Here is a 12,409-nt window from a genome sequence, read left to right on the forward strand (position 1 = left end):
TCTTGGGCTATGGGGTCATTGAGACCTGGGTTCAATTCATTGCTGTCCATTTCCACTTACTGCTTACTGGCTATGTGCCCTTAAGTAAGTCTCCCCTAGCTTCACAGAGTGGCAAGGACTGACTACAGAGATGAGTTCCTTGCCTGGCCCTCAGTACGTGCCCAGTAAATAGCCCTGGAAGAGTTCTGTTATGCTTGGTGAACAGAGAGCCCCTGAGATGGGAGTTGGTTGATCATGATGATGACTGCCCCACAGAAGAGACCTTGCGTGTGTGCCTGGGCTGCACATAATGATATGGTGAGAACACTTGAGTTTTCCGACATTGTACTGCCAATTACTTGCTTTGTGATATTGAACATCACTTGATTTCTTCTCCCTGTGGTTTTCCCCTGTAAAGGTAATGATACTTGACCTTATGCCTATTTCCTGGGGTTTTCTGGAAGCTGAATAATGAAATGACAGTCTCTGGAACCTGACAGCCTTGGAGAAGTTCATAAACAGACACCCTCAGATGACTAGTGTATACTCGTTGTACCACAGCAGTACTAAACTGAGAGGCTGGATCACTGCTTTCCGAACTCAAATTGTTCTTGTTAGAGTCAACTCTTAATTCTTATGTGCTAACTGGGAAAAATTATAGTCTGAATAAAAGGAGCCAGCTGGTGTTGATTACTCGTCACTCTAAAAGTTGAGCAAGACATAAGAGACTATAGTTTAAATCTCATTATCTCTCACCTGATTTCTTTCTTCAAAGCTGTGGAGCTGCAGGATGGTTCAGAGGCTCCCAGCCCCAGAAGAGAGCCAGTGTGCCTGAATAATCTACAAGCAAGACAATACTTGTCACTATAGTTGCCATTTATCTATCAAGTGTTTTACACTGGGTATTGGACTAAACTGTTCACCTATGGTATCTCATTTCATCCTCATAGTAACTCTGTGAAGGAAGAGGGGGGAGTGTTCTTTTATCGGTTGAATCACAGGTGAAGAAGGTGGAGTGAATCATACTTTTCAGTATGTTGTACATTGTCATACTGGTCTGCACAAGACTGTTTCTTAGGGTAGTTCACTAGCTTATTCCCCTTTAACCGTGTACTCTTATGCTCATTCATTTACCCACCCCTCACAAATAACCGATCTCTTTATTTTTCATATCTTTTCCTTTCTTATGAAACATATCTTGTGGTTTCATGTGTGTTTAAAATTTATATAAAATGGTATGTTATATTTCATTCTGTCTCTAATTTTCTAATAACTGTTCTGACCGAAGTACTATATTTTTAAGACCCATCCACATTGTAATATATTGCTTCCAGTTGTGGCATAATACTCCATGGTGTGCATCCACCACAATCACATCTTCTCTTTCCTAGCAGTGGACAGCCAGGCTGCATTGGTGTCAAACTCCCTATTGCCACCAACAAAGAATTACTGTATCCCTATATGTCTCCTTTATGACCTGTGTGAGAATTGCTTTGGGGTATATAGTGAAGGATGGAATTGCTACTTCAAAGGGCATGCATAGACTTCATATGCCTAAGTAGTGCCGGAGAAGGAAACTAAAGCCGTGAAAGCTCTAATAACTTTCCCGAAATCGCATAGACAGTAATCAGCAGAGATAGGATTAAAAAATTCTACTCTAATGACTGTGTCATCATTAGTCCTATTTGAGACTTGAGGACATCGTGCAAAAGCATAAAGTTACATCTCATTGTCTGTAGTTTTTATGTTCTTAAAACCTAGGAATCCAGGTGGACTGATTTTTTTTCTGAAGCACCTATCGGTGCCCCCATAGCTCCATAGTAACTGTTTTTCTTTGTCTTTCATATCCTGTGGGTCTGCAGCACTAAAAGCCGCATTGGTCATACAGAACTGGTACCGAACTTACAGAGACCGATTGAAGACCAGACAACGCTATGCCCTCACCATCTTCCAGTCCATCGAATACGCTGATGAGCAAGGCCAGTTACAGGTCTGTTTTGCAAGCTTGTCTCTTCTTTTGATAAAATGCTTCTCTTTACTCCTATTGTTGAAAGCATGAAAGGTTGAGTCCATTTTAATAGCGGAGGAACCTTGGTGAAAGACTTTTATAGAGGATATAGTGACATTGTTTTGAAACTAGCTATTGAGAGAATATGATTTGGGAACAGGATGGTGTTTTTCAGTTCTGAAGTTCATATTTTTAAGACAACTGCTAGATGTCCAGCTTACTAATAAATGGTCGTCGTCTTTTTTTCAATATGTGCCCTATTAGTAAAGTTGCTACTTCATGAAGTAAAAAATACTTTAAGGAGTTAAATAAATGAAAGAATTTCCTGGGGTCAAACATAGGAAATTTCTAGAAGAAAATATAGATAGGTGGGGAAAGACTTTTTCAAGCTTTCAAAAGCAATATATAAATCCAACTTTAACAATAAAAAGATCTCAGAAAGATCTACAATATGTTTGTTAATGAAAAATCAACTTGTGGAACAACATGAAGAATTTTATCCCATATATGTGAAAGAAAATGCAACATACAGTAAAAGTTTGGAAAATGATATACAGTAAATATTTACTGTGTCTATTTCTGGGAAGAAGTGTGGTATTGGTAGGTGGGAGGGGACTTCTCATTTTTATTCTGTATCATTTGTATTTTTCAACAATCATATATTTATAAATGTATCACACAATATAATTTAAGTAAAATGTTATATGAAAATGATAAATATAATTAAAAGTAATTAAAATTTCAAAAAGAATTAAAGAAATTTCTGAATTTATTCTTGGTAGCTATAAAAATTATATACTATGATTTAGTCAGATATTCCCTTAACAGTTTACAGCGCTGACTGTCCTTTTAAGCACTGTAGAATATAGTGACAGAGATTAAGGGAGAGTGAGCTCTTAAATTGATATGCTTTATACACAAATGTTCCAGTATTAGTACATTCTTTAAATATTGAGTCTTTTTTAATAACAAATTTATCGGGGTATAATTCACCCATTTAAAGTAGACAATTCAGTGGCCTTTAGTTTATTCACAAAGTTGTGTAATCATCACCACAATATAGTTTAGAACACTTTCATCACTACCCACTTCAACAACAACAAAAAAAACCTCTACACTCATTAGCACTCACTCCCCATTCCTGCCCTCTGCCTTCCCTGACAACTGCTAATCCGTTTTTTGCCTTTCTAGATTTGCCTTTTGTGGCCATTTCAAATAAATAGAGTACACAGTATGCGATCTTTCGTGACTGGCTTCTTTCACTGAGCATAATGCCTTCAAGGTTCATCCATGTTATAGCATGTGTCAGTACTTCATTCCTCTTTATTGCTGAACGTTATTCTGTTGTATAGATCTAGGACATTTTGTTTATCCTTTCCTCAGTGGATACATCATTTGGGTTGCTTCAACTTTTTTTGTCTATTATGAATAATGCTGCTATGAATATTTGTGTGCAAGTTTTTTTGTAAACATATTTTTTTCAGTTCTCTTAGATGTATACCTAGGGGTGGAATTTCTGGGTCATTGAGTGAGTCTGTGTTTAACTTTTTGAGTAATTACTAAACTGTTTTCCAAAGCAGCTGCACCATTTTACATTCCCACCAGCAGTGTATGAGGGCTTTAATTTTGCCACATCTGTGTCAACATTTATTATTATTTATGTTTTTGATGATAGTCATCCTAGTATATGTGAAGTGGTATCTCATATGTGATTTCTATTGACTCTTAATTGACAAATCCATCAACAGCTTTAAAATCATACATTTTGGTATTTGTATGGAAGGTTTTCCTTCCCAGATCTACTCCCAGATTGATAAGGTTCCTTAGTGTTCACTCTTCATAGGAGATGAGGCTTAGAAGTTACTTGTGCTGTATACACGCAGGTCTTTGCAGATAATTTGTAGTCACAGAGGCAGTATCTTGGTGATGGTTGGAATGCTGGTAGATTTCCGTCTTTCCTTCCTCCCTCCTTCCCTTCCTTCCTTTCCCAAATATGTTTGACATTTAAGAACATCTCTTAAAAAAAATATCTCTTACTCTCACCATCAAAAGAAGAACATAATGAAAAAAAATCTAGTAGCTATCTTAGATTGGTTTCTTAGCATCAGAGTCTGAGATAGGGCTTCTTGTACAAGTGACTTCCTGAGAGGGCATTCACAGGAAAAACCTGTAAGGGAGAGTGAAAAGCAAGACAGGATGGAGGGAAAAGCTAGGCAAAAATATGGTTTCTGGAAAAGTCTGACCTCAGCCTGATCCTGTTGGGAGATCTGAAGTGTGAAATGTGTCAGATTGTCCCACCAATGGCAACGGAGGCGGTGGTCTGGGCTGTGATACCCTTGCTTCAGTTAGTCATTTCCTATGGGCAGTCCCCCAGGAGGGGGATATCTGATATCCTAAGCAACTCTGCAGGGGTAGTACTGCCCATTGGCTGAGGAAAGTCCTGGGGAGGAGGAGGGCCAGCAAAGACGGGACCCAGTAGCATCTATGGCAGCTTGGAGATGAGAACCTTAGAGAAGTAAAGGGGACTCACATGGAACACCACCAACGTTTGCCACAGTACCTGTTTGGGGTTCATTAATTGATTGGTGTATTTTTATTTCGTACAGCTCTCCAACTTCTTCTCCTTCATGTTGGAAAACTATACACGTGTGCAGGAGAAAGAGCCAGGTAAGTAGAAACTCTAGTCTTTTGAAAAGCAGTCATTAAATATTGAATTGTCTCATCAAGGAATGTGAACTCTGAAAATGGGAGAACACTAAGAAATTAAAAAGATATTGTCTATGTGACACCAAACAACTGGTGAAATCAGTTCAACTGGCTTTTTCCATCCGATTGGTGTCAACTAAATGACCATTTAGTTTTTTTATTAAAAAAAAAGATTTCATTCTACTTTAGTGTGTTGAGTATCTTCTCTGAACTACAACCTACTGATGTACAGTAGTAACTTAGTAAAGAAGATCTTATTTCTTATCCACAGAACTTTTGTGCTGAGAGATCAAAATATCTTGACTATTTCATGAAACAGATCTGAGGGGGTATGGAAGATTAAACATAGTGGGCACCATCATGTTTCTGTTTTCTCCATAGCTAGCTAGCTGTCAGTCTGTCTATTTGTCTGTCATTTATTTAGTCATTCTGGAATGATAACTAAATAAATCATTTCAGATATAGACAATATAAGTATGATTCAAAATGATTTTAAAACTATAGTTATTTGCAAGCCATGTATTCCTCTTGCAAATTAATCTGCCTGTTGTTATTGTCAAGGTAGACACTTAACTTAGAAACTTATTCTTCTTTAATTTGGACCAACTGTTTTTTGCTCTAGTTAAAAATGTGTATGACATCTAAGAGCATCTTTTAATCTATTGGGCGCCTTTCAAAGTGGCAAAAGAAAGGTGTTTTAATGGTATGCTCTGAGCTAAGTACATATGTGTGAAACTAATTGAAGCATTTAATGATCTGTAAAAGGTTTCTGAATGGTAGAATAGCCAAACTGGAGGAGTGGGGAGTGGGTGGAAGTGGGCATTTTGCCATTTTTTTTCTTTTAGATAATTACAATTTGAAGACAGTTTTTTGTGCTTTGTGTTCTTTGGCAAAAACATTTCTGAGAGGAAATATAATAATGATGGAATGAAATAGCCCTCTTTCTGCTAATGACCTAATATTTTAATCTGGACTATGCATCAGAATCACTGAACGGAGATTCGTAACTACAGATGGCTGGGTTCCAGCCCAAAGATATTTACTCAGGCTCTGTGTTTTTAAAAATCTGCTTTTAAAAAAATTCTGTAAGTGATTTAAAAGTATTTTTAAAATTTTATCAGAGAAGGGGACAGTGGTTTATAATCTTATGTAAACTTCTGTGGAAGAAAAGTATACACATTACAGAAAAGTACACAAATGATAAATATATAGCTTAATCAATTTTCTCCCAGTAAACTCAGCCTTGTAACATGCTCCCAGAACAAGAAGCAGAGCATCATCGAAACCATGGAAACCCCCTCCCGTCTTCCATGGTTTCGATGATGCTCTGCTTCATCTCTGCCACACAGTCCCTGCACCCCGCCACTACTTTTCTGCCTCCTAGGTTAGATTTGCTTGTTTTTGAACTTCTCTGTATAAATGAAAGCATATCGTCTGCTTCTTTTACTTGACTTCATGTTTGTGAGAGTCATCCATCTGGTCATTCTTATTGCTGAATAATAATTAGTTTTATGAATATACCAAAATTTATCCATTCTACTGTTTATAGACATTTGAGTTGTTTTCAGTTTTGATAATTTAAATGGTGCTACTATGCACATTCTTGTACCTGTCCTTTTTAGTGAACACATGTATTATTTTCTTTTGCTGTATATTCATTTTCAGTTATCTATTGCTGTTAACAACCGCCCCCCCCCCCCAATTTAGTGCTTAAAAATAACAGCCATTTTTTTTGGCTTGTGATTCTGTGGGTTAGGCATTTGAACAAGGCTCAGTGGGGATGGCTTGTGTGTTGTCTGTGATCAGTTGGGCTCACTCAACATGGCTGGGTTGGGGAAGGAGGTCCAAATGGTTTTATTCACATGTGTAGGAGTTTGATGTTAGCTATGAACTTGGTTATCTCACTTTTCCTCATGCGGCCTCTGTCCAACAGTATTTCCTGGACTTATTTACATGGCCTCTGGATCCCAGGAGGGCAAAGGGAGAAGCAGCAAGGCCTCTTTGGTCCTCTGCTCAGCAACTCACACAAAATCAGTTCTGCCATATCTTCTTAGTTAAAACAAGCCACAGGACTAGGTGCAGATTCAAAGGGGTTAGGAAAGATCCATCTCTTGAAGGAGCAGTAGCAGCAGCGTTCTATTGTGAAGGGATATGAATATAAGGAGGAATGATTTGTTGGGGACTCTTATTTATAAAAATGTACCACAACCCAGGAAAGGAGATTTGCAGTTACAGGGCATACATACATATGTTCAGCCTTATTCGGTACTGATAAACAGTTTTACAAAATAGTTGTTACAAGTTATACTGCCAACAGTGTATGAGAGTTCTAGTTGTTCAGTGTCTTCATCAACACTTGAAGTTATCAGTCCTTTTCATGTTAGCCATTCTGGTGGGTATGTAGTGATACCACATTTCTGCTTTAATTGGCATTTCCCTGGTAAGCAGAGAAGTTGCTCACCTGTTTGAATGTTTAGCAGTCATGTGGACATCTGGTTTGTCAAAATGCCTGTTCAGGTCTTTTACCCATTTTTCTTTTGGATTAGATAATCCTTTTTCTTACCAATTTGTAGGAGTTCGGTAAGTATTCTGAATATGAGACTGTGAATCTTTGTTAGATAAATTTATTGCAAATATTGATCCTCATCTTTGGCTTTTATCCATCCCCTTAGTCTTTAATCTTTAAGTGGTGTCTTCTGATGAGTAGACATTCTTGATTTTAATGTAGAACAGTTTTTTTCTTTTATGGTTAATGCTTTCTGTATCCTGCTTAAGAAACCTTTGCCTGATATGAGTGTGTGTGTATATGCTCATTTGTGCAAAAATACAGAAGAAACCTACAGGATAAATCAGAAATGAAAGGCAATATTTACCTACAGGGAATGAGGGAATGGAGGGGTGAGTGGGAGCAGGGCAGAAAGAATAGGTAGAATAGGGATTAGGTAGGAGGGATGAGCAGAGAAGGCAATGGCAACCCACTCCAGTACTCTTGCCTGGAAAATCCCATGGGCAGAGGAGCCTGGTGGGCTGCAGTCCATGGGGTCGCGAAGAGTTGGACACGACTGAGCAACTTCACTTTCACTTTTCACTTTCATGCATTGGAGAAGGAAATGGCAACCCATGCCAGTGTTCTTGCCTGGAGAATCCCAGGGACGGTGGAGCCTGGTGGGCTGCCATCTAAGGGGTTACACAGAGTTGGACACAACTGAAGCGACTTAGCAGCAGCAGCAGCAGCAGGAGGGATGAGAGAAGAGTGACACTTCTCTGAGAATACCTTTTTTGTAGTTCTTATTCTTAGAACCATAGTAATATTTCACATCCCTAAAAAAATAATTAAAAATAGGAAGAAAGAGAGAATGTGATTCCCAAATAGAATACACACTGTGACAAGTGAACTTAGTTGTATTACAAATAAATAATCTCACCTGAAGGAGTTGGGGAAGAAACAAAATAACCAAAGTGATATCATTGAAAAATAGTTTTAACCATAAAATGCCTTGATGAGGTTTCATTTTTATTTATCCTGAGTGGGATTTATTGAGCTTCTGTTATATCGAGGTTGATATTTTTGTTAGGTTTAGGAAATTTTCATCCATTAATTATTTAAAATATCTTTCTTTTCAAGTCTGAGTATCTTTCTTTGTGACTCCTGGTTTTAACTTAGAAGGCCCTAAAATATTTAAAATGTGAATGACTATGCCTTTTTTCCTAGTTTTTTATGATTTGAATTTTAAAATGTTAACATTTAAAAAAATAAATAAAATAAAATGTTAACATTTCATAAATTTTGAATTTTTGGCAATTAAACTAAAAAGGAAATTTTGATGCCTAGTAGTTGAGAATAATTAAAAAACACAACTGCAAAGAAAATGTCCAAGTAGTTTGCCTAATTTTTCCCACATTTATTTCATAATGTATCTTTTCATTGTGATTTGAAGTGCCTCTTTTATTTTTTATTTATTTATTTATTTTTTTGAAGTGCCTCTTTTATAATGTTCAATATATTCATTTAAAAATGTGTAATAGGATATATTTCTGGATTGTCTGTTATCTTATACATCTCTCTGTTATATAGTCCTAGAATTATACTGATTTAGTTATTATATGTATCAGAAAAGGAAATTTACAGGTTATTGCTACATATTAATTTCACTTAAAATTTGTTTCCAGCTTTATTAAAATATAATTAGCACATAATCTTACATACGTTTAAGGTGTAAAGTATGGTGATTTAATATATGCATATATTGCAAAATGATTACCACAGTGTTAGTTATTTAATGATACATGCATCAAAGACAGTTACAATTTTGTGTGTGTGTGGTGAGAACTTTTAAAATACACTCTCTTAGCACTTTTTAATATGCAGTAGAATATTGCTGACTAGAGTCACCATACCGTACATTGCTATAGGTTGCTTTCTTTTGGCCCTTTTTTGTGGGACTGTCCCTAAACGTACCTAGGCCTGTTTGGCGGAAGTGCTGCAACCCCTAAGCAGGATATATTTAGGGACCACAAGGTCACTTTGACATTTCCAGATACGAGGGCAAGATTAATGGCCAGATTTAACTTTGAGCCACCGAGTACCCTGAGATATTCTAAGTGTTCCAGAGGTGAGAGGTGATCTGCATGTCCTACTGCTTGCTCAAAACTAATCCATAGGACTTGATGGGGAGACTCTACACATCCATTCCCCAGGCTGCTTTTTCACATCAGTCTCCTCCCACAGGCAGAAAGCCTATACATGTTAATAGCAGCGGTTTAAACGGAGGCTGGTGGAAGTGGGGAGTGGGATGGAGTGAGTGGAAGTGTTATTTTGACTTCTCTCTCTGCTTCCCAGATCAATCAAAATGTCCTATCAAGCCAGGTATTTTATATTTTTTGTTGCTGTCATGAATAAGATATTTTCCCCACTATCTCACCCTAATGATTATCAGTAGTATTTAATAAAGATTTTGGTTTCTGTTTATTTTGTTCTGTTACTATTTACAGTAACATTCAATAATTTTTATTATTACTGATATTTAATAAATATCATGTGCCATGTCTTCAAGTGCTTCAGATATATAATTTCATTTAATTTTCATGACAAACCAGTGGAATTAATATTATTATCATCTGTCTTTATAATACTAAGTCTTAGAAAGGTAGTCTCACAAAGTTACTCATCTTATAAGTAGTGGAGCTGTGGTTCAAACCAGTGAGATTAACCTCTGTATTATTTTAATTCTCCTATCAATTCTGGAAGTTTTTCAGTTGATTTCTTTGAGTTTAGATGTTTAGATATTGAATCACACGGTCACAAGTAGCTTTATTTTTGTATCTTGCTTTCCAATAGTCACTGCTCTTATTTTTGCTTCATGGTTTATTGTATTTGCTGGAGATAGCAGAACAGTGTTAAAATGAAACAGTGAAAGTAGGCATTTAAAATATATTAAGGAGGTAGCCTTTCATTCCTAGTTGTCTGAGTTTTTTAAAAAATCAAGAACAGGTATTGAATTTTTAAAAATGTCATTTTAACATCTATTTAACTTATTGTATGGACACTCAAGGTTTTAATCCAGATTCATAATTCAGAAATGAAGTAACTATAAACATGGTTCAGTTGGTGATTTTCTTTTTCCAGCAATGTCTGGAGCTTGTTTTCAAAGTGACATGTGGGTGGTAGAGGCAGAAATTGTGTGGGTTTTTTTTTTTTTTTTTTTTAAATTATGGGCTTTAGATTTTTTTCCTGTCCAGATTTTGAGTCTGTACTGGGTAAAAGAAAAGATTGTGTGTAGGGGGTATTTGTGAGGTATTTTCTTTAGAACAACTTATAAAGGCATCATTCTGTTGTAATTCAGGATTTTATTGTATTTAATTACTGTAGATTCACATTGATAGAATTGTAAACAAAATAGGTAAGGATTAATTCTAATTATATGTTTCACAAGTATTCTTATGCTGCTAGCATTCATTAGATTATTATTACTGGTTACAATAGTTATAGCCCAGAAGGATAGTACTTAAATTAGAAATGTTAAAGCTTTTGATTGTTTTCATGTATTGACCCACATTAGCTACCCATATTGGGAAGAGAATCTATGTTATTCTTTTTTATGTGGATAAAAAACAGCAGAAGGATTATGACTTGATGTTTACTGATATTTTAATTTGAGCAGTTAGGATTAAGAATTGGTTTAGGGAAATGGTGCTTTTTCATATATTTATCACCGAACTTAAAAGAAATGAGGATCATCAGATGCATGAAAGGAAGGGCCAAATTGAATTTCTTTTAAAGAAGAAAAACAATATTTTTATTATGGCCTTAAATAATATGTCTGAGTTTTAATAACCAGAACTGATGGCATTGACATGATGTGTCACTTAGCTGATTTATATGTTTATATGAGAAAGGGAAATTTGACAGAACACTGGTGAAGGCAGTGATTGGGAAAAGAAAGTCACTTCTTGTTTATACCTCACCAGTTGGGATTACTCAGCTAGTTAGTTTTAAAATGATAGATATAGTGAAACTATGGGGTTGTTTTTGGTTTTGTTTGTTTATTGTGTTTTCCCAAGAAGAGCTTAGTTTTTCAGTATGTAGAATTAAGAAGAGGAAAGGGTTTATTTTTTTGTTTTTTGAGTAAAATGCAATTCTAAGAAAGACTACCAAGTAGAAATGATCATTAAGATAGCTAGAATATTTTGACTTTTCTGCTTACAAAATGAACCTGAGATAAAATTTATGAAGATGCTCTGCATTTCTAGTTTTCAAACATAAAATGAAACCATTTAATTTTTTCAAATTTTTTCAAATTTAAAACTGTGTCCAAATGAGAAAAATAGCCTCTGCTGTATCTCACTGAAGATAGATATTGTTACTCCTAAATTTAATTTCTTATAAAGCATCATTAACTGCCACCAAAAAATATTGGGGTACACAATAATTTAGAAAGCATTTTAAAATTACCAAATATAATGACCGTAGAAGGAAATTTCATTTAGTTTTTTATTGCAATCTCTCATTCTAACTGAATCACGAAAAGTGGTGTTTTCTATCTATATCTGCTGATATCATACCTTCCAAGCCTATAGAGAGCTTCTGATTAATTAGCTTAGTAGAAATTCATTGTTAATGAATTGAAGAGTATTGTTATCATCTTCTGTGTCACTTATCTGTTACTTCAATAATACTCTGTATTAAACAACCACGATAACTCAGTAGCCTGTAATAAACATTTCTTTTTGCTCACAAGTCTACAGATTAGTTGAGCACTTCTACAGATCTTGGCAGACTTGATTTGAGAGTTTTTCAGGTCTTGACTGGAGTTCACTCATGTGTTTACAGGTCTGCTGGCTGGTGACTGATCTAGGTGTTCTTGGCTAGGATGATTCAACTCTGTGCTGCATGATCTTGGAGCGTTCAGTAGACTAGCCTGGATGTATGGGAGTGGCATGCTTTCATGGAAGCACACTAGACGCCCTGAGACTTTGGCTTAGACCTGATACATAACATTTCCACCACATTCTTAAGTGCAGCTCAAGTCCCAAGCCCGACCCAGCTTCAAGGGCTGGAGAAAGAGGCTCTGAGTGCGGGTGGCTGTGGAGTTATATTAAAAAGAGCATGACTAGAGGTTGGGGTGGAGAATGGGGGATACTTTTGCAATCAGTCTACCGTATCCCTTTTCATCTTTCTCCAACTGAATTGGCCAGATTTCTCTTCTTGTTTCATAG

General features: G+C 36.2%; 1 protein-coding gene across 5 annotated transcripts in view; it reads left to right on the forward strand.

Moving 5' to 3' along the window:
- PPEF1 (protein phosphatase with EF-hand domain 1) overlaps positions 1-12,409 on the forward strand; it is a 142,457-nt gene that overhangs the window by 63,568 nt on the left and 66,480 nt on the right. For all 5 annotated transcript variants that reach the window (XM_065915225.1, XM_065915229.1, XM_065915230.1 and 2 more), the window contains 2 exons: positions 1,842-1,969; positions 4,594-4,654. In XM_065915225.1, the coding sequence (XP_065771297.1) occupies positions 1,842-1,969; positions 4,594-4,654 (189 nt within the window). The remainder of the gene's footprint in view (positions 1-1,841; positions 1,970-4,593; positions 4,655-12,409) is intronic.

Source organism: Muntiacus reevesi, chromosome X (assembly GCF_963930625.1).
Source record: "Muntiacus reevesi chromosome X, mMunRee1.1, whole genome shotgun sequence".
Taxonomy (NCBI): Eukaryota; Metazoa; Chordata; class Mammalia; order Artiodactyla; family Cervidae; genus Muntiacus; species Muntiacus reevesi.